General features: G+C 37.9%; 1 protein-coding gene across 3 annotated transcripts in view; it reads right to left on the bottom strand.

Moving 5' to 3' along the window:
* The window catches only part of Spdya (speedy/RINGO cell cycle regulator family member A), a 57,290-nt gene that overhangs the window by 8,836 nt on the left and 24,359 nt on the right, over positions 1–24,095 (bottom strand). For all 3 annotated transcript variants that reach the window (XM_005400534.2, XM_005400535.2, XM_013522619.1), the window contains one exon: positions 21,648–21,945. In XM_005400534.2, the coding sequence (XP_005400591.1) occupies positions 21,648–21,945 (298 nt within the window). The remainder of the gene's footprint in view (positions 1–21,647; positions 21,946–24,095) is intronic.

Raw genomic sequence — 24,095 nt, 5'->3', positions numbered from 1 at the left:
CTCTACAGACTGTGAGCTACAATAAATCTTTCCTCCTTTAACTTTGGATATCAGGTATTTTGTCTTAGGAAGAAGCAAAGTAACTAAGACACAGGTCTTGTTATGTAGTTCAGGCTGGCCTTGCACTCACTATGTAGCCCTGTCTGGCCTCGAATTCACAGCAATTCTCCTGCCTCAGCCTCATGACTGCTGGGATTATGGCATGTACTATCACACCCAATATCCATTTTCTAGTAAATAATTTCATGCTGTTTTCTAAAAATAATCTTGTATTTTTATTTATTAGTACTCATCTGCACAAAATTGTATTTCATTTGCAACTTAGTTGTGAGTAGGCAGAAGACTCCCAGCTGATGACTGGTTTTGAATGCCCATTGTGTGTCAGGTCTCAGCTGTGTACTTGAAGAAGGACCTGGATTAAGAGTTGAGGAAGGTTCTGCCCCTTAGTCCTATTTCCTATAGGATTCTTGGTTTTTCTTCACTTACCATGTCTGGTAGATACTGAACAAGACCTCTCTAACACAGTGTCTGTTCTAAGTGGAAGACCAAATGAATAGCCATTTATTTATGTATTTGTCAAGGCTCAGTTTAAAGCCCCTTTCTCATCTTTCCTCTGAACACTAAATATGCTGGTAGTCTGGTTTATGGGACAGTGGTTTTCTACATCCATGTATGACTCATACGTCATACTGTAAACTTAAGAGATTTGGGACTGTTTCAAAACTTTTCCTATTGCTTTCCAGAAGCCCTGCTCTACCTTTTCCATCCAGTAAATGGTGAGTTAGTTTGCTAACTGCTTTCAGCCTACACTGGCTCATTTCTTGTTTTATCTGTTTTTGATTTGGTTTGGTTTGGTTTGCTATGTATTTCAGGCTGCTCTTGAACTCATGGTGTAGCCCAGGCTGGCCTCAAACTCATGAGGGTCTTCCTGCCTCAGCCTCCATGCCTGGGTCCATTGTCATTTAAAGGGGATATTTTAAGAAAGTTAATGTTTGTGGTGTTTATGAATATTTAATACAGGGAAGGGTAAGCATGTTAAGTTAGATTTTATAGTAATACACATGTGAAGTGGTTAGTGGTAAAAAAGGGGCAGATGCAAAATGTGTTGTGAAAGAAGACCTAGATGAATTAAGAGATTTGTGGAAGGCAGAGGGAGAGAATCTGTGTATTTCCAGACTTCTGTCTGCTCTTCAGAGCTCTTTATTTCCTTGAGCAAAACAGGGTTCATTCAGTGCCCAGCTCTTACATCACTTCTGAAAACCCTTCACCAAATCTCTCACCCGTAGCATTAATTCTGGAATCTTTGGTACTCCTAAATGTTGGTCGTATATTTAGCATAGGCTTTATCACATTATTCATATACTCTAATTCCCTGATGATGTATTTATTAAGTGTAAGGATTTTAATCCTGGATAGGTATAACAGTGGTAATGACAATAGTACATAAGAAAGTTGAAGTGTTTTTGTTTTTTTCATACTGGGGATACAAGGTCTTTGCACTGAGATACTTCGCTAGTGCCATCCCCCTTCCTTTCTTTTCTAAAAGATTTTGTGACAAGTTCTTGTTAAATTGCCAAGGGTGTGCTCAAACTTGTAATCCTCCTGTTTTAGCCTCCCAGTATGCTGGGATTATAGCATGAACCACCACACCCAACTAGAATTTCTTTTTGAGGAAAATCTATTTCCTGAAAATAGATTAATATGATCTTTGACTTAAAAGTCTCAGGGGTCCTCAGGTAATACATATCCATGGATCAGCCTAGGTGCCATGATGTATAAAACAGCCTTACGAGAAATGATAGTAGTTTAGTTAGTATAAAAATGTGTGAGGTAAGGTGTGTAGCTCACTGGTGGAGCATGGGTTTGGCCTGTGCAAGGCCCTGGGTTTAATCCCCAGCACCAGCACTACCAACAGCCACAACAAGAAAAGTGTAACTGCTATGATCAGACAGGAGTGAGTTCCCATCTTGTTTTTTTGGGGGGTTGTCATTTTAGGTAGTAATGGTGTGACTCATTTTTTTCATCAGTAAAACTAGTATCATAATTCCACTTGAAGATTTCTTGGGAGGCTGTGTTTAAAATGAGATTACCTTTAGCACAAGATTGGTGACGAAGTAAAAAGCATTAAGGTGTGTTGTGTGTATACCAGCTCCTCACAATGAGTGTAATCATTATGTACTGCAAACATGAACTAATAAAAATAATAATTAAAAATTAAATGCAAAAAAAAATCCTCTTTTGCAACCCAGAACTTACTGTTTAGTATGAGTTTGATACATACAAGAAGGAATAATTATTGCCAAGCACAGTGATATGAGCCTGTGATTCTAGGACTCCTGAGGCTGAGGCAAGAGGAATGAAGCCTGGATTATATATAGTGCAACTCTGTGTCAAACAAAAAGCAAAACCAAAAATTTATGATACTCTAACACATATTAAAAAGTGATGGAAGGCCGGGCATGGTGGCACACACCTGTAATCCCAGCACTTGGGAGGCTGAGGCAGGAGGATCTTTGCAAGTTCAAGACCAACTTGGGCTCAAGTGAGCTCAAGGCCAACCTGAACTGCATAGCAAGACCCTGTCTCAAAAAGACAAAAAAAAAAAAAAAAATGATGGAAGCCAGGGATATAGCTCAGTGCCACAGCACCTGCCTGGCAAGTGCAAGATCCTGAGTTTGATTCCTAGTACTCACCCACCCCAAAAAATTAAAGGAAGTTATTGATAACCATTAAGTTTGGTTCCAACACCAGAGAGTTAATTATAAAGCACAGTATATGAACAAAATCTGAGCTCTATAGATATGGTATTCCAATTTTTCTGTTGTGACATACAGATAGCTTTCTTTCTTTTTAAAGGCTTAAGTTTTGAACATGGAGCTGGAGTTAAGGTATGGTCTTACTGTGTTTCTTTTTAAGTAGTAACATCAAATCAAAATTTTCACAGGCTTTAATAAAAAAATTAAAAGATTTGTGATATGTGTGAATTTGTAAAAAATTCCTCATCTAGTCTCTCCCCCAAAGTGAAATGTTCTGACAGTATTTTCACTCCATCTTGTCAAACTGAAAAACAATTTTTGTTCTTAAATGTCACAAGCATATTATTTAACACTTGTCCTTTCAACATGTTGTTTTTTCTTTTTTGGACTTAAAAGTTCAAAGTTTATTGAAGGTAAAAGAAGAAAAGAAGTAGAAATGAAAAAGCAGCACAAAGAAGACAGAAGATATGTCCTGCACACAGTGCAGCTCACTACGTAGTAAGAAAACAGTAGTGACCTCATGTTGCTTTTTTCAAAAAATGTAAAGGTAGGGACTGGGGATGTAGTTCAGTAGCACAAGCATCTGCCTGGCAAGCATAAGGTCTTGAGTTCGATCCCTGGTACCAAAGAATAAAATAAAAAATTTTTTTTTAAAATGTAAAGGTAGAAAAACATGTTTTTACTTGAGAACCAAGACACTGCCTTCTTTTATTTCAAAGAAAAGTGAAAGCACTATCCTAAGTTTCAGTATAAATACCTGGAACAGAACATCAGCTCTGTATCTCTTTTGGATAATGCTGGATCGAGTTTTCTCAGACCACAAGTCATCAAGTGACTCCAAACTTACGTAATCTGTAGGAAGAAACTTTTGCTAGCGGAGGTCAGTACTAGGAATCAACAGCTGCTCAGGTAGTGACTGTCCTTGCTCCTGATAATATCATATATCCTCAACCTACCATTCCAGTGGTTTTTGTCTCCAGTTAGCTCACTCTGTTAGACTTACTGGAAGAAAATGACATTTCCTGGTAGAAAACCTACCAGAGATAGATTTTTTTCCTGGCCAAATGTGTGTGTGTGATTAATATTTTTTCTTTGTACGGCTTACCCTCTTATATCATCAAAAGATTTTACAGTTAACCTTGAGTTAATATTAGAATAAAATGGTGATAAATACTTCATCTTTCCTAAATAGGAACAATAATCCTAAATCCAGGGATTTAATCCAAGAACAAAACTACTGTTACTTGTATTTTTCATCTTGTACATCAGATGCTTTCATCTAAACATTTACACGTCAACCAGTCTTTTTAAAAAATGGTAGTGTTTTTGTCAGTAGTAGAACTTCCTTCTACTACTCTTCAAGTCAGTACTTCACTTTGGTGCACAATCCCTCAAAAAGCTTTTTTTTTTTAAAGCACACTGATTGGCAGAACCTCCTAGTCCCAAGGGTGTGCTCCAGTTTCCTGTTGGGAAGTCAAGCCTTACAATATATATTATTACTGTTGATGTCTGTGGAGGCTACTCTGAATAAAATATACCTGTTCCTGTATTGTTTTTGGTAAATATCTGTTCCAACTGTTCAATTCTCTCCCAACTAATCTTTTACAATCTTTCTTCAGGGACTTGTTTTTTGTTTTTTGTTTTTTTTTAAGACAGAATTTCATGATGCAGTTCAGGCTGGCCTTGAACTCACTTTGTAGCCCAGGCTGGCCTCAAACTTGTAGCAATCCTCTTGCCTCAGTCTCTTGAGTGCTGGGATTACAGGTGTGCATCATCATGCCTGGCCTGGGATTTGGTTCTTAATGTTTTTACCACTTCCTTAGCAGTTTGCTCCCCGGCTTCTGCTGCAACTTATTTTTGCTGCTAAGGACAGAATTTCATCGAAGGGGTGGAAGGGCATAAAAGTTAGGGATTCCAAGATGGCAGTGTAGTAAACAATGGCAAAATTCAGCTTCTTGAGATCCAGAACCTAAACACAGGAAAATAACAACTTGTGGAAGAAAAAAAGATCACCAGGAATTAGGAAAGAACAATTGCAAACTACAGAGAAGTTTGAGAGATGAACCGCCACATAGAAAAGGAAATGAAACAGTCTGGACTCTCTCCCTGGCTCTCAGCGTGCAGCTTGTAGGGGGGGATCCTGGCTCTGCAGAAGTAAGTTGCACACTGGAGGCTCCAGGGAGAAAGAGCAACAGTGGACTGGGGTGGTAACATAAGCTCCAGGGGAAGTCCACAGTTGTGATCTGCACAAAGTACAGGGTTTTATACTGAGGACTTCTACATGACAGGCAGCAGCTGGGTAGGAATCTCATAGGCACCTGCCATATACTGGGAGTGCTTGGTAGGGAATGGGTCAATTGTTTGAATTTGGGAATGGCTTAGGGATGGCTTCACTTCAGGGTTTTCAGTGTTACCGTCCCACAGTGGCTGATCGAGAGGCAACCAGGGACAGGGAGTAGGCTGAAAAGAGACCCCATGAGGGCTTTGAACTCAGGCCAAGAAGACACAAATCCTGTCCCTTGTGATGGGACACCACGCCCAGCTTGAGTTGTGCTGAGTCTGAAAGTGCCAGCATTGAGTAGTTTGAGCCCTTACTCTACCTACTTGTACCTAGCAGGGATCTGGGTTCTGGCTGCCTTTCTTATCTATCCTGGCAAGCAGGGATCTTCGCTTGGGCATTGTCACAGCCTGAGGTAAACAAAGAGCCCTCCAGACCAGGGGAGCACCTAATAAACTGTGGGTCCAGGAAAAAAACCCAGAGAAATTTTTTTCTCTGTTTTTGGACTCCCTGTCCCTTTTTATCTCACTGATTTATTGGGGTCTGGGAAAATTTCCTCTGTTTTTAAATTTTTTTCTTACCGTTATTTGTTTCTTCTTAAAATTTTTCTTTTAATTTTCTCTTACCTTTATTCTCCCTATTCTTTTTCTTCTTTCCTTTTTTCTCTTATCTAATTGTCATTTTTTTCTATTACCTTTATCTAATTCTATAAATATCCTCCTCCTCCATAGTAGGATCCTTTGTCTTACTTCTCCTTCCTCCTTCCCATTGTTTTTCAAAATTTTCCTCTTGTATTCTGTTCTTATCTACCTATGTCTTTAGTAGTATAATCATTAAGCTTTATTAATCTTTAGATAGTTAACTCTGTGTTATTAATGTTGAATTCCTATTATTGATGGAGGTATATTTGTTGTGTTTAATATATATTTGCTGTATGTTACTATCTGGGTTGGGTTAGTGTTTATCATTATGGAATTCTTTTCTATGGTTAAAGGTGGTACATTATTGGTTCATATGGAATGTCAATATCCAATTTATCTTGATGATATTACTGTTTGCTGATTTGGTTGATATTGCCATGGCTGCATAATTCTTATTAATTGGTTTTCTCTGTATACCAATATTCAGATTACCTTTATGATATTAACAATACTATGGTTCAATCCTGAGCAGCTGGGTGTTGGCCAGTTGTAGTGCACTCACCTTGAAAATAATAGAGTTGATCAGACCTTGAGACAGAGGCAAAGGACTATACTTAGCCACACCCAGAATACACCACTGAAAAGAAGACTAACTACAGAGATTACCATACTAGCAATAAACTTTCTCTACTATAAGTACTCATAAACCTAAGCACAAAACAAAACAAATAAAAAACAATAGCAGAAACATGAGAAGAGCTTTGCACAGTGGCAGTATCATAGCCAATAAAGTTTATCTGAGGCCCAATTATTGCTAATTGAAACATGAGAAGACAAAAGAACAAACTCCTTTCCAAAATTATCAGTTCCCCCAAAGCCAATCCTGCGGGAATTGAGAGGGGAGAAAAGCAAAAGCCACACACCCAAATTATTCAAAAGGATAATAGAGGAGATTAAAATACAAATCAGCCGGGCGTGGTGGCACATGCCTATAATCTCAGTACTCAGGAGGCTGAGGCAAGGAGGATCGTTAGGAGTTTGAGGCCAGCCTGGGCTACAAAGTGAGTTCAAGGCCAGCCTGAACTGTATAATGAGACCCTGTCTCAAAAAGACAAAAAACAACAACAACAACAACAACAACAACAACAACAAAAAATCAATGAAGTGCTTGGCAAGATCACAGGAGATATAATTAAACAGATAATAGGCCAAGCATGGTGGCATATGCCTGTAATCCCAGGGGAGGCTGAGGCAGGAGGATTACTGTGAGTTTGAGGCCAGCCTGGGCTACAAAGAGAGTTTAAGGCCAGCCTAACCTGTATAGTGAAACCCTGTCTCAAAAACAAAATGAAACAAAACAAAACAGATAGTGGAAGTATTAAAAATGATCAGGGGGTGCTGGGGATTTAGCTCAGCGGCAAAGCGCCTGCCTGGCAAGCGCAAGGTTGTGAGTTCGATTCTTGGTACCAGAAGAAAACCAAAAAACAAAAACCAAAAAAAAACACAAACATATAAAAATGATCAGGGAGTTTACAGGAGACATTAGTAGAAAGCTATCTGAGCTAAAAAGAAAATGATACAAAACATGAACTAGAGTCCACGAAAAGAATTAGAGTCTATGAAAACATTTCAAACAGAAATCCAAGAAATTAAAAATTACACTGAAATATGGGCAATGGAAGCAAACAATATAAGGAAGGAATATCAGAACTGCAAAACAGGGATCCAGCCAGGCAGGGTGGTGTATGCATGTAATCTCAGCACTTGGGAGACTGAGACAGGATGCAGCAAGTTCAAGGCAAGCCTGTGCTACATAATGAGTCTAATGCTGGCCTGAACTATCCTGCCTCCAAAAAAAAAATCAGAAAACTTTCCAAATATAGGGAAAAAATTAAACATATAGTTAAGTGTGACATACGAAACCACAAATAGTCATGGTCAAAAAGAACCTCTCCATGTCACAGTACTGTCAAAATATCCAAAGTTGAAGACAAAGACAGAATAGTAAAAGCTGTTAGAAGCTGAGTGTGGTGGCACATACTTGTAATCCCAGCATTTGGGAGGCTGAGGCAGGAGGGCTGCTGCAAATTTAAGACCAGCCTGAACTACATAGTGGGAAACTGTCTTAAAAACACAAAGGGGAAAAAAAGTAAACACATCAGAATTACAGCAGACTTCTCAACACAAACCTTAAAAGCCAGCAGAGCTTGGAGTGAAGTGTTTCAAGCCCTATAAATTAACTTCCAACTCAGACTTATACATTCTGCAAACTCTCCTTCAAAAATGATGAAGAAATAAGGTATTTCCATGACAAAAGCACCTCAGGAAATTCATAACCACTAAACTAACACTCCAAAAAATTCTCAGGTATTCACTAGAAAAGAGGAAAACCAACAAGTCAAAAATAAATAGGATGAATTACCAAATGGTGAGCAGTTAGGCAGAAAAGAAGTGGGGGTGGAGATCAACAAGAAAATAAAGCAATGATATGAATAAGTCAGTACCTTTCAGTAATAACTCTCAGTGTGAATGATCTCAATTCCCCAGTCAAATGACAAAGATTGGCAGAATGGACCAAGAAACAAAACCCAGTGATATGCAGTATATGAGAAACACATTTAATTCAAAAGGAATTCACAGATTAAGAATCACAGGATAGAAAACAACATAGCATGCAATGGGAACCCAGAAAAAAGGAGTAGCTACCCTAATTTCAGACAAAGTAGATTTCAAGCCAACACTCATTAGCAGAGGCAAAGAAGATCACTAATATTGGTTAAGAGAGTAATTCAACAGGAAGAGATTAAAATTACAAATGTACATGCACCAAACACTGGTACACCAACTCCATAAAATAAATGCTAGTAGACATAAAAAAATCAGATAAACATGAACACAATTATAATGGAGACCTCAATACCCCACTCAAGTAAATCAACTAGAAAAACAACAACAAAGAAATATTCTTCAACCAAACCTTCTATTAGATGGATCTGACAGATATCAACAGAGTGTTCTACATAACAAACATAGAATACACATTCTTCGCAGCAGCACAAAGAGATTACATCTTAGCCCATAAAACAAGCTTAAGTAAATGGAAAAGAATTGAAATTACACCATGCATATTATCAGGTCATAACACAATAAAAATAGAATGCAATACCAAAATACAAAAATTATATAAACACCTAGAAATTAAACAATACTCTCTAAAATAATCAATGGGTCACAGAAGATAATTAGACAGCTCATAGAATCAAAGGATAATGTCAGTAAAATATACCAGAAACAATGGGACACAATGAAAGAAGTCTTACTAAGAGGGAAGTTTATTCCTGTAAATGTATATATCAGAAAAACAGAGTGAGTCCAAATAAATAACCTAATGATACATCTTAAGGTCCCAGAAAAACAAGAACAATTCAAATCCAAAGCCAGTACAAGGACATTAATTGTAAAGATTAGAGCGGAAATTAATGAAATTGAGATTTAAAAAACACAAAGAATCAATGATTAAAACCCTCATTCTTTGAAATAATAACACAATAGACAAACCCCTGGCCAATCTTACCAAAATAAGGAAAAAGACCCAAATCAATGCAATTAAAAATGAAAAAAGAAAGCCAGGTATGGTGCACATGCCTGTAATCCCAGCACTTGGGAGGCTGAGGCAGGAGGATCACTTCAAATTCAAGGCCAGCCTGGGCTCCATAGTGATGAGAAGGTCAGCCTGAACTACATAGCAAGACACTGTCTCAAAAAAAAAAGCAAACTCAAAATGGACTCTGCCAAAATCCAGAACATCATCAGTAACTACTTTGAGAACTTACACTCTAATGAAATGGAGAATTCAGAAGAAATAGATTTCTAGATATCTATAACCTACCAAAGCTCTTCCCAAGAAGATATAAAAATCCTGAATAATCCAATAACAGGCAATGAAACTGAAGAAGTAATTTAAAAAACTACCACCTGAGATAAGTCCAGGTTCTGATGGATTGACTGCCATATTCTACAAGAACTTTAGGGAAGACCAATAATGGCAATAATTTTCAAACTCTTAATTCAATTGAATGGGAAGCAGTGCTCCCAAAGTCATTGCTGGAAGCTGACCTTACCCTGATCCCAGTACCAGACAAGGATCCAGCCAAAAAAGAGAAATGTAGGCCAATCTCTTTAATGAATATAGACATTAAAATCTTCAACAAGATACTGGCAAACAGAATGTAACAAATCATCAAAAACATCAAACATCGGGCTGGGGATGTGGCTCAGTGGTAGAGTTCTTGCCTTGTATGCACAAGGCCCTGGGTTCAATCCCCAACAACACACACACACACAAAAAAAAAAAATCAAACATCATGACCAAGTAGGCTTCATCTCAAGAATGCAGGGATGGTTCAACATGTGCAAATTAATAACCATAACACACCACATAAATAGAATTAAGGATAGAAATCACAGGATCATCTGAACTGATGCAGAAGAATCCTTTGATAAAATCCAGCATACACATCTAATAAAAAAAAAAAAACCTTGAAGAAAAATAGGTATAGAAGGACCTTATCTCAATCTGATAAAAGTCATTTATGACAAACCAATGGCCAATATCATATTAAATGAAGAGGATCTGAATGTTTCCCTCTAAAATCAAGCTGGGCATGGTGGCACACACTTGTAAATCTCAGCACTTGGAAGACTGAGGTATGATGAGTACAATGAGTTCAAGGCCAGGCTGAGCTCCACAGCAAGATGCTGTCTCAAAAAATAGCCCCCCCAAAACAAAATCAGGAACAAGATGTCTGCTGTCACCACTCCTGTTCAATGTCCTGTCCTGTTCTTTAAACATTAGCCAGAGCAATCAGGCAAAAGAAAGAAATTAAAGGGATATGTATAGGAAAAAAGAATTAAAATGATATTTTGTAGATGACATAATCCTCTACATAGAAAACTTTAAAAATTCCACCAAAAGATTCTTAGATTTAATAATCAAATTCAGTAGCCTAGCAGGATATAAAGTCAACACTCAAAAATCAGTAGTGGGGCCAAGGGAATAGCTTAGCAGCATGGCACCTTCCTGGCAAGTGCGAGGTCCTGAGTTCAATTCTTGGTATCAAAAAAAAAAAAAAAATCGAAAGTATTCCTGTACACCAACAATAAACTCACTGAGAATAAAATTAGGGAAACAATACCTTTCACAATAGCATCAAGAAAAATGAAATACTTAGGAATTACCATTAGCAAAGAAGTAAAAGAATTCTATAACAAAAACTATGTGCTCTAAGAGGGAGATTGAAGAGGATATCAGAAAATGGAAAGATATCCTTACTTACTGGATAGACAAAACTAATACAGTCAAAACTCCCCAAACTGATAATATGGATTAATGCAATCCCAACCAAAATACCAACAGCATTCCTCACAGATCTACAGAAAACAATCCTAACATTCATATGGAACCAAAAGAGACTAAGAATAGCAAAAGCAATTGTGGGCAACAAGAGTAAGGCAGAAAGCTGAGCATAATGGTACAAGCGTGTAATACCAGAAATCAGGAGGCTGAGGAAGGTGGATAGCCATGAGTTCAAGGTCACCTTGAGCTAAAAAACGAAAACCAGAAACAAAAACAAACCAGCATAGTATTAGCAAAAAATCAGACATATGGGTCAATGGAACAGAACAGAGGATACAGAAACAACTCCAGACACATTGAGCTACCTGATCTTTGTTTGTCTTTTGAGATTCTCACTATGCTATTCAGCCTGGCCTCAAAGTCACGATGATCCTCCCATCTCATCTTCCTGAGTACTTGGATTATAAGGTTGAACCACCACACTTGGCCTGCTATCTCATCTTTGAGAAGGGGACCCAAAATTTACACTGGAAGAAAGCCTCTTCAACAAATGATACTGGGAAAATTTGCTATCTGCATGCACAAGATTGAACCAAGACCCATATCTCTCAACATGTACTAAACTAAAATAAAAACAAAGATCTAAACAGTAAAACAAAAACAGATAATCTGCTGAAAGAGAAAATAAGTAAAACTTCTGAAGACATAGGCATAGGGAAGGTCTTTCTGAATAAAATGCTACTTGCATAAGGAATAATACCAAGAATCAATAAATGGATCATATCAAATTAAAAAGCTTCTGAAACTGCTGGGAAGATAGCAGAATGGTGAATAGCAGAGAAAGAGCTTCTCTGAGATTTGATAGCCAGACGCTGGAATATAGCTATATGAAGAAGAGAAGGAGGAAAGTACAAAGATCTGAAACAAGAATTGAAGAATTAAAGCCCTTGGGAACAGGAAAAAGAGAATTCAGTGAAGAAGAAGGAGGTGGCAAGTGGTGCTTCCTCCCTTCCAGACTCACTGTGTGGAAGGTGTGGCTGAAACCTGCAGGTGCATGGTGACTAATGGTGACCCCAGAGGTCTCCAAGGAGAAACCCACCAGTGGAAAGAGCAGTGGACACAACAGACTGCAGTGGGTGGTGAGTTATTCAGGTTCAGATGTCCCCAGGGAGAGGGTGATTGGCTGGGAGACATCCTACAGAGGAGCCATCAGAGCTCAGAACTCAAAGCAGCTGTGGGCTGGCTCCATCTAGCAGCTGCACGGTCAGGGTGAGGTGGAACTGAGCTCAAAGTTGGCAGGAGGTCAAGGAGCCCAATTGTTATAATCAGTTGTTCTTCAACTTGGCAGGGACATTTTATTTTTTTATTTTCTTCTTCTTTTTTCTCTTTTTTTGTGTTTTTTTTCTTGATGGTTTGTTCTTGTTTTTACATGAGTGTGAACACTGTTTCTAATTTTTGCTGTTGTTGTTTTTTTGTGTGTCTTTTTAAGACCGGGTCTTACTAGGCAGTTCAGGCTGGCCTTGAGCTCACTTTGTAGCCCACGCTGGCCTCGAACTTGCAAGGATCCTCCTGCCTCAGCCTCCCAAGTGTTGGGATTACAGGCATTTGCCACCACTCCCGGGTCTCTTCTTATTTTTATTTCTCCATTCTCTTTCCTCCTGTCTTCTTCACCAGCCTTCCAAAATTTGTGTAATCTCCCTTTGTCTGCCATACTTATAATCTCTTCTATTTCTCACTATTCCCTCAACACCCTTTAAGTTTTCTCCCATTAGGGTAAAATTGCCATACTGAGGGCATATTTACTGCACAAAATTTTTGGTTTGTTTTAGATTTTGTTATATAACCACAAATATAGTTCATACAGTTAGTCACCACAGTTTGTCATTTTCTAGGCTGTTTGATGCTATTGTTACTGCTGATGTACTAATTTAATCACAGTGACACAATTGTTATAATCAGTTGTTCTTCCTGTATACCAAGAATAAGATTGCCTAAGGGTCATAAACAATACTATAGGCCAGTGCCAAAGAACCAGGGGCTAGGCCAAATAGGCAACAAACCTCTTATCCCCAATATATTGAAGAGGTGGGATCTTGTAACAAACTCAAAAGCAAAAATCCAGCTATACTTGGAAGACATCTCTGAGAAGTACTCATTTACTAAGAATTCTAAATACTAGCATAAATCTATTCCTCATAAGCAATTTATAAGCACTAACCCAGAAAATGAACTTAAAAAAAAAAAAAGATAACACTTGAGCAAGATGCATCCCAGAGTTCCAACTCACCAGTGGCAAACTCGTGGGGCAGTGAGGTGGAAAAATTTGAAAGCCACCCAGCTGGACTTTCTGAAGTCATAATAGTAGAAGTAATAAAGCAGATGAAGAAGGCTCTGGAATAAAATCAAATAAGAAATAATTTCTCATATAACTGCAGAGATAGTGACTATAATGAAAGACAGGGTTAGTGACTCTAGAGCAGATACAGATTTTAAAAAGATAGACAAGCTTAGGAAAATGATGGACACCATGAACACCCAACACAGGAAAGAGATGGCATCCATGAAAGAGATTCAGATAGGCATACACAATATGAAAAATTCCATTGAAAGTATACACAGTAGAATGAGCCAATGTGCAGACAGAATATCATATATAGAACACAGGATTGTGGTTAGTGATCATGACAAGAACAATTACTTAAAAATAGCAAGAGACCACAAAAAATCAATCCAACAGCTGCTAGATGATGCAAAGAAGAACATAAGATTGATTGGAATCAATGAAAGAGTAGAGATAATACAAATGCAACAAAAAAACTGTTCACAGAAATAATGGCAGAAAATGTCCCAAGCAGGGAAAAAAATGTTGACATACAAAAAAGTGAGGTATGTAGGAGTCCAGTTAGCTATGATCAAAAAAAATTTTAACCAAGTCATGTAACAGTCAAGATTCAAGAAATTCAACACAAGAAGAGAATGTTAAAAGTTGTTTGAGAAAAACAAATCACCTATAAAGGAAAACCCATCAGAATCACAGCTAACATCTCAACACAAACCCTCAAGTCAGGGAGAGCTTGAAATATTTCAAGCCCTAAAATAAAACAAAACTCCAACCCAGATTAATGTACTCTACAAAACTATCTTTCTAAAATTGATGGAGAAATAAGATACTTCCATGACAAAGAGCACCTGAAGAAATTCATGACCACCAAACTAGCACATGACCACCAAAATGTTCTGCAGGACATTCTAGAAAGAGATAACAAGGACTACAACTCCATGAACCTCAACAGAATGAACCCACCGGGGAAGGCAAGCAATTAAATAAGGTGAGAGGGGAGAACCAACAACAGGAAACTAACGTGACAAAGATGTCAATACTTATCAGTTGTAATCATCAATGTAATGGTCTCAATTCACCAATCAAAAGAAACAGACTGTCAGAATGAATCAAGAAGCAAGATCTCAGAATAGGCTACTTACAAGAAACATAGTTAATGAAAAAAATTTATAGACTGAAAGTCACAGGATGGAAAGCAATATTCCATGTGACAGGAACCTGGAAAAAACCCGGGGTAGCTGTTCTATTTGAAGACAAGTGGATTAAAAAAGAAAGAAAAAAAAAAAAGACAAGTGGATTTCAAGCCAAGACTGATTAAGAGAGATGAAGAAGGTCACTGTATCCTTGTAAAGGGAACAGTTCAATAGGAAGAAATAGCAATCATAAATATATATGCACCAAATAACAGTGTACCAAACTATATAAAACAAATATTCATGGACACAAAAAAATCAAATAAGAACTAATACAGTTGTATTGGGGGACCTTAATACCCCACTGTCACAACAAATCAACTAGACAAAAAACAAAAAATTTCAGAACAAAATTTAAAAAAAAACAAACTTTTTAACAAATGGACTTAGTACATATCTACAGAGTATCCACCCCACAATATCAGAATACACATTCTTCTCCACTGCATATGAGACATTCTCCAAAATAGACTACCTACTACTTCATAGAACATGCTTAAATAAATGCAAAGAAATTAAAATTATCCCATGTGTATTATTAGACCATAGTGCAATGAAATTGGAAATCAGTGTCAAATAAAAAAAACTCCCAAGAACTTCATAAACACATGGAAATTAAAGAGCACCCTCTGGAATAATCAATGGGCCCCAGTGAAAGTATAAAGAAAAAAATTAGACAGTTCCCACAATTAAACAATAATGCAAATACAACCTACTGGAACTTATGGGACAAAAGGAAAGCAGTCTTATTGCAGCAGAAAATGCCACCCCCCCACACACCAGTATACTTCAGTTTGTTAATTGCCCAGGTAATAGTTACTGTTCCAGATCTGGTTGTTCCTATCTCTTAGAAACGGCTGGTCTTTGTGATGCACAGCTGGTCACTATAATGCACACTGTAAGAACCAATCCCCAGTTGACAAGCCATTCTGCCTCTGTACTTCCTGCTTGCTTATCCCATGTAAGCCCTAGACCACCAGAGATCAAGGCCTGATATTTTAATCATGAGCTTGATCAGTGCCAGTCAATGGAAATAAATCTGCCTCCAAGTCCTGGGTGTTGTTTCAGTGTTTCTGCTTGCCATTGCACTATGAGGGAAAATTATAGCAGCAAATTCACATACCACAAAAACAGTGAGCTCAAATAAACAACCTAATGTCCGACCTCAAGCTTCTAGAAAAAGAAGAGTAAGTCAAGCCTAAGCTCATACAAAAGAGGAAATTATAAAATTCAGGGCAGAAATTAGTGCAATGGAGACTAAGAAAACAATACAAAGAATCAATGAATCAGAGTTGGTTCTTTGAAAGATTAAATAAAACTGAAAAACTCCAGAGCCTACCTGGAAGGCAGAAGGTCCTGAGTTTGATTTCCAGTCAAAAAACAAACAAACAAAAACAAAAACTTGACAAACCCTGAGCTAACCTTATCAAAAAAGAGGCAGCGGGGGGAGGGGGGGACACTCAAATGCATGCAATTAGGTATGAAAAGTGTAAAATCAGAACAGATCCTACAGAAATCTGGAAGGTCATCAATCCCTACTTCAAGAACCTATATTCTAGTTAGATAGAAAACACAGAAGAATTGTTAGATTCTTAGATACACATGAATTACCAAAGCTGAATCAAGAAGATTTAAAAATTCTAAATAAACCAATATCAGTCAGTGAAACTGAAGATGTAATTAAAAACCTACCAACAAAGAAAAGCCCAGGACTGGATAGATTCCTTGCTGAATTCTACAGGAAATTTAGAGAAGATCTGATACTGCTACTTCTCAAACTCTGTCATGAAACTGAAAGGAACCAATACTAACAAATTTGTTCCTGGAAGCAAGAATTACCCTGACACCAAAACCAGAGAAGGATACCACCAAAAAAGAGAACTACAGACCAGTATCCCTAATGAACATAGATGTAAGCATCTTTAATAAGATACAGACAAACAGAATGCAGTAAATCATGAAGAAGACTATACACCATGACCACGTAGGATTCATCCCAAGGATGCAGGGATGGCTCAATATGTGCAAATCAATAAATGTAATACACCATATTAACAGAGCCAAGGACAAAAAAGCATCTCAATAGATGCAGAAAAAAGCATTTGACCAAGTCCAACATCCATTCATGACAAAAACTTTACAGAAAATTAGAATAGATGGTCTTTATCTCATCTGATAAAAGCCATATATGACTAACCAACAGCCAACATACTAAATGGATAAAACCCAAGAACTTTCACACTAAAATCAGGAACTTTTACAAGGATGTCCACTGTGACCACTTATTCAATGGAAACATACTCTCAGACCATGCTCTTAAGTGAAATAAATCAGACACACCTGTTTAAATACTGCACTGTTTCTCTGGTGTAAGAAACTGAAAGTTTAAATAAAGATCAGTGTGTATAATAGATATTGGGAAATGAGAAGAAAAGGTTCAAATGAGAAGGGGAAGTGGGGATGGGGAGGAAGGAAAAAGCAAAAAATGAGAAAAGAAGGAAAAAATGAAAATAAATCCTTTGTACATAAGGAAAGGGTGAAGGGTTGAAGTGAGAGGAACGGAATGGGAAAAAAAGAAGATATATCACGTACAGGTACAAATTCCCTACAATGGATGTTATTATTTATGTGTAAAATTTACAAATAAAAAATGCAAAAAAACCCTTCTGCACAGGAAAGGAAACAACTGAATGAAGCAACAACCTACAGAATGGGAAAAATTTTTTTGCCAGGTATTCATTGCACAGATGACTAATATCTAGAATATATTTATGTGACCGACTCAAAAACGCTCAGTGTGGTAACACATCCCTGTAAGCCCAGTACTCAGGAGAGGCTGGAGCATGAGGATAGGATCACTGCAAGTTTAAGGCCAGCCTGGGCTACAAAGCAAGACCCTGTCCGAAAAAAAAAAAAGAAAAGAAAAAACTAAAAAAACTAAGATCTCAGAACAAAAGACTGAACAAAAAAATGAGCAACTAAAATGAAGAAACACTTCTCAGAAGAAGGACAAATGGCCAATAAACATGAAGAAACATCCAGCAGCTCTGGCTATTAGAGAAATGCAAAGGAAAACAACACTGAGGTTCCATTTTACTCTGGAAAGAATGGCTATCATCAAGAAATCAAATAATAACATAAGTGCTGTAGATGCTATGAGAAAAAAAGAAGCTCTGTTACATTGTTTATGGGAATGTAAACTAGTATAACCACAATGGAAATCAGCCTGGAGATTCCTCACAAAGCTAGAACTAGAAATTCCATTTGATGCATGTATTCCCCTTCTAGTTATCTTTCTTAAAGAGTCAGAGAGATCACACCAGTGATACATGTATACCCATGTTCACAGCAGCACAATTCACAGTAACTAAATCTTGGAAGCAGCCTATATGTTCATCAACAGATAAATGGATAAAGAAAATGTGGCATTTATACATAATGGAGTATTTCTCTGCCATAAAGAAGGATAAATTCAAGTCATTTGTAGGAAAGTAGGTATATCCTGAGGCTATAATATTAACTGAAATAAATCAGACACACAAGCTTAAAAATCACATGGTTTTATGAGAACCATGCATGAGAAACCTAAATATAAAGAGCAAAATAAAAGATAGGTAACAGGAAAATGAAAAAATTTCCTAGAGGAGTTTTGCTTTATTAATCAAAATACTGCATTGTATTTGTGCATTTTGTACTGTCTGTAATATTTGGCAGCTTTTTAAAAGTGTATAAGCTTTAGACTTCACTAACTAGGGTTCTCCATATTTCTTTATTTTTTTGTCAAGTAAATAAAACTTCGGATTTGAAAAAGAATACCAGATTTCAGAGACTTAGTTCTAAAAAAGCATGTAAATATACATATATAAAATATATAAACATGTATGTGCTTCTTACACATTGATACAAGTATATAACATGCAAATATATAGTTAATACATGTATTTCATCAGCAATTTTAATATACTGATTAAATATTGAAATGCTAAAAAAAGAGCTAAGAATTCAGGGTCTTGTCTAGAGTTAGAGACAAGGTTCAAATATTACTCTGTTCACCTTGGGCAAATTATTTAACCTCTCTAAACCTCAGGTTCTCTATCTGTCCAGCAGAGATAATAGTATTTACTGTATTGTTGGCTCTGGTTGTTTTTCTTTTATTTTATTAAACAGGATCTCTCTATGTAGTTTAGGCTGGCCTTGAGCTAACTATAAAGTCTAGGCTGGCCTCGATGTCACAGTGATCCTCCTGCCTCAGCCTCCCAAGTGCTGGGATGACAGGTGTGCACCACCAGGCCAGCTTATGATTGGCTGTGAATACTAAATAATGTGAATATAAATTGCTTACTGTATTGCCTATTATATTTTTTTCTTGTTTTTTTTTTTTTTTGAGGCAGGGTCTTACTATGTAGTTTAGGCTGTCCTTGACTAGTCTACGCTGGCCTTGAACACATGGCAATCTTTCTACCTCAGCCTGCCAAGTGCTGGGATGACAGGCATGTACCATCACACCTGCTTGCCTGGAACATTTTATTTATTTATTTATTTGGTACCAGGAATTGAACTCTGGACCTTGTGCTTGCCAGGCAGGCGCTTGTGCCACTGAGCTATATCCTCGGCCCTGGGACATTTTAAATGTATAGTAATTCTTAGCTACAATGAGAGTCAAAACATGTAAACATAGGAGCGAGGAGACAAGGGAGGGATGTTAAAAGGCCAATTACTACCTTATGATTTAGCCTAGGGTGGACCCTAACCCCATTTACCTTCAAATGTATTATTGAAACAACAGAAATTATGCTTGGAGGTGTTGAAAAGAAACAACTATATTGTCAGCCAAATTTGTTGAGTGATCACCATGTCCAGGGATAGGTATTGAGGCATAACTTCTACCTTCTAGGGTCTAGAGCAGTGGTGGTGGACCTACAGCACGCACGCCACAGCAGGCTGTTTGTATCGCTGAAGGCTCTAAAAGGTTCGCCATCACTGGTAGTTTCTCCTTTAGTAAATTTTCATCAATCCTTGTTACTCTCATGGAGGAGGGTGGAGAGAAGAAAGGGATGTGAAACGAATGATGATGTGCTAATTGAAGGAGTCCAACCGCCACCAACCTTGGCTTACCGGAGGCCACTTTAAGCATCTTCCATCCCGCTATGCTTTTACACCATGTATGATCAGGTGTTCCTAAGGTCCAGTGACCATGGCTACACCCATAACTCCCATCACATTCTTCAGCCCTGCTCTTGGCAGGCATCTGACACTCCTGTATTCATTCCTCAAGCCTTGTCCCTGGCGGGAGTCCCAGCCCCATTCCACTGAACTCTCTCCCTTGAATGGGCCATTTTGAACTTTTCCCTCCACAGCTCACCCTTTATACTCGTGACCATGTAAAAGACCTGGAAGTCTGTATGAATGTTATTGGTCTGGTCCAAGTGGTCCCTCTCAGGTTTGTCCTCAATAAAACTGTCCTGTTGAGCTCATGCCTTTGTTTTTTCCTCCTTTTTACCTAACATTATGTATATGTACCAACTCTCCATGATGAATGTATTCATTATATACTGTGAACATGTACTAATACAAATAAAAATATCATTTTCACTCTCATAGAGAAGTGCAAAAAGTAAGTAAAAATTGTGTAGTAATGCAGGTTTGTTAAATTCCCTCCTTCCCTCCCTTCCTTCCACCCTCGCACCCTCCTACCCTCCCTTCTTTTCCTTTTCTACAGGGGTTGAACCCAGGAGTGCTGAGCTACATCCTCAGCCCTTTTTAAACATTTTTTTTTTTTTGAAATTCTGAGAAAGGATCTCCCTAGGTGATTAAATTGCCTAGGCTGGGCTCTATTCTTGATTTGATTTTCTTGATCCTCCTGCCTCAGCCTCCCAGAATTCTGGGATTACAGGCGAGAACCACCATACCTCACTCAAAATGTTCCTCAGCCAGGCGTGGTGGTGCATGCCTGTAATCTCAGAGGCTGAGGCAGGAGTATCACTGTGAGTTTGAGGCTAGTATGGGCTACAAAGTGAGTTCAAGGTTAGCCTGAACTGTATAGAAAAACCCTGTCTCAAAAAAACGAAAGAAAAAAAAGGAAAAAAAGATAGCCTTGAATATGAGATTCTCCTTGCTTCCTGAATAGATAGGTTGCAGGCCACCACTCATGATGAGATTTGTTAACTTCTCATGACAGGTTAGAAAGAACCATAAGAAATCTCAGTTCTGGACAGGTGTGGTGGTCCACGCCTCTAATCCCAGCACTTGGGAGGCTGAGGCAGGAGGATCGCTGCAAGTTCAAGGACAGTCTGGGCTACGTAGTGAGTTCAAGGCCAGCCTGAACTACACAGCAAGACCCTGTCTCAGAAAAAAAGGAAAAAAAAAAAAAGAAATCGAAGTCCTATCTTCAGATGCATGAAATCTGGAAGAAAGGCTTTATAAGAAGTACAAAGGATCATTATCATTATTCTAATATTACTTCAAATCTGGAAGTGTCAGAGAAATACTATATAAAAATAACTTGAAAATTGTGATGTGGTTGTATTTCCAGTTAATGAAATTACTTTCTAAATAATATACTGTTTGTAGCACTTAAATCTCTACAAAAATGAAATATGCAACTGAATTATGGTACTTACACCATGCCAGGATTAAAAATGAAGTTTTCAAAGATTAAATAATGACACAAGAAAGTGCTTTGTGATACATAGCAAAAAAGCTGGCCTAATACAGATGGTTCCAATTTTGTTAGAAATAGGTAAGTATGTAGAAGGAAACAAGTAGTTGGATGGTGAGATTATAAATTTATTTCTTCTTTAAATTCTTTTTGGATAAAGTAAACATTTCAAAGAAATGGTTCAGGTTCTAATATTCAAGGCTTATGGTGTATTAGGTTGCAATTTAACATGTCATAATAAAACTTTTATTTTATGTAGGATATCACACAAGACAAAAAGTGGTAACTGAAAAGAGGAAAACTCAATCCTAATTTAATTCCCTGCTTTGTGTATAAATTATGATGTATCCCTGCCTGCAAGTACTGACTACAGCTCAATAAATAACATGCATAAATCTAATTCTGTCTTATTACTAAATCATACCTTGAGAATAACTAGAAGAATGAGAAGGGTCACCTATTATGTCCATTGATAATGGATTGTGGGATTCCCAAGAGTGTTTTTCCATCAGCTCTCCCATGTCACTGCATGAAGATGATGATGAAGACAATCCGAGTCTAACGTATCTTCCTTTTTTACCGCAGAGTGAGCAATCTACTGGCGTGGCACTAGGTCCCCGGGGCAGCTGAACTTGCTCTCTGTTGTAGTTTCTGATAGCTCCACTGTGATGTACAGAACGCTCTCGTTGCCAAATATAATGTGTTGGTGCAATGGCCATGACCTATAATGGAAAGCTCACTTTTAGATTCTAGTAAAATTAAGAGCAACAATTATAACTCAGAAAAGCTGTTTCTGGGCCAGGTGTGGTGGTGCATGTAATCCCAGCACTCAGGAGGCTGAGGCATGAGGATCTTTGTGAGTTCAAGACCAGCCTGGGCAACCAAGTGAGCTCAAGGCCAGCCTGAACTGCATAGCAAGACCTTGTCTCAAAAAAGACCAAAAAAAAAAAAAAAAAAGCTGTTTCTTAATGTGAGATCTAACTCACCAATTTAGACAACAATAACAAAACATCTCCAGATAAGACATTACTGTAAAGCTACTGATTGCTTGAATCATTAAGACAATAATTGACAAAGTAAATTATTTCAAACAGGAAATAGAATGAAGCAAACTTGCAAGTTTTTAGGATGTTTATTTTAAAAAAATTCTGACCAGGTGTGGTGGTGCATGCCTGTACTCATAGCACTGGGGAGGCTAAGGCAGGAAGATCACTATGAGTTTGAGGCCAGCCAGGGCTACATAATGAGTTTAAAACAAGCCTGAATTACAGAGTGAGACCCAGTCTCAAAAAAAGCAAAATAAAAAGGAATATTTCAATCATAGGAAAGATAGTTGGCTCAAAAGAGGATGTGATTCTTTCTTTCTGAGGCAGGGTTTCACTATGTAGTTCATGTTGGTGTTGATCTCACAGCAACCCTCCTGACTCAGCCTCCCAAGTGCTGGGACTACAGGCATGTGCCACCATACCTGGATCTCAGGAATTGTTTTATAAGACTGATTTTAGATTTGGGATAGATTTAGTTTCTTATCGTGGCTTTGCCACTAGTAGCTGTATGCTACTGAGCAAGTCATTTAAGCTTTGTGAGGCTCAGATTCTTTTTTTTTGTTTTTGTTTTTGTTTTTGTTTTTCTCCGGTACCGGGAACCAAACTCACGACCTTGCGCTTGCCAGGCAGGCGCTTTGCCGCTGAGCTAAATCCCCAGCCCCAAGGCTCAGATTCTTTTTTTTTTTTTTTTTTTTTAGTTTTTGGTTTTTCTCTGGTACCAGGAACCGAACTCACGACCTTGCATTTGCCAGGCAAGCGCTTTTGCCACTGAGCTAAATCCCCAGCCCCGGCTCAGATTCTTTATCTCTAAAATAGTGATGCTATATACGACAAACTGTTCTGAAGATTAGATGACATACATGGGTAAAATCCTTACCAGATATTAGTATCAGGGAAGTGACAGTTATTTAAGAAATCAAAGCATAGAAAATGTACCTTGTGCTGATTTCATGAAGTCTAAAACTTCTGTGCAGTCTAGCAAAAATATTTAGTTGCAGTTACTTAAAACCCAAAGTGAATGAGAATTATAACATTTAAGGGCTACACAGAGCCTTATTATTTGCCTAGACCAGTGATTTTTTCCAAGTGTTTCAAAACCCTTAAAGTTTAAGAGGTATATTAGTGGCCCTTGGAGGGACAAGGCAGAGCAGCTCAATTTTGGGGATTAGGAAACTTTCCTATTAAAATTTGAAAAATTTAGACTTGTTAAACAAGCTCCTTGAGAAAATAGGGTTACTATGACTTCTCCCAAGATAATGGAATAAAGAACGCTATTTTTTTTACCAGTCCTGTGCTTAGAACCACACTGTTATGCATACTTGGCAAATGCTCTACCATTGAACTACATAGACACCAGCCCCTGTGCTACATTTTAAAAGTGTACGTATATATATATTTTTGAGGGGGGGTACTAAGAGTCGAACTCAGCACCTTGCACTTGCCAGGCAGGTACTTGTGCCTGCTGCACTATATCTCCAGCCTATAGAGTATATTTTAAGACTAAATTTATTTTATAGTCCATTTCTTAAATCCTTCAAATAAATTTTCAACTAAAAACATGTAATAGTTGGATGCGGTGATGCATGTCTATAATTTCGGCACTCAGAAGGTTGACGCAGGAGGATCATGGCAAGTTCAAGGCCAGCCTGGGATACATATCAAGACCCTGTCTCAAAAAAAAAAGAGAAGAAAACAAAAGAGCAAAATAAAAGTTTCAGGATAGGAAACAGCGTTAGTCTTCTGCAAATAAAAAGGGGACCAAGGGGAGAATATAAAAAGAATTAAAATGTTATGTACTTCTACCAACTCCTCACAATGATTGTCAT

This window comes from Chinchilla lanigera, unplaced genomic scaffold (genome assembly GCF_000276665.1).
Source record: "Chinchilla lanigera isolate Chin_1 unplaced genomic scaffold, ChiLan1.0 scaffold00068, whole genome shotgun sequence".
Taxonomy (NCBI): Eukaryota; Metazoa; Chordata; class Mammalia; order Rodentia; family Chinchillidae; genus Chinchilla; species Chinchilla lanigera.
Note: the sequence above shows the minus strand (reverse complement) of the source record. Positions and strands in the feature narration are given on the sequence as shown.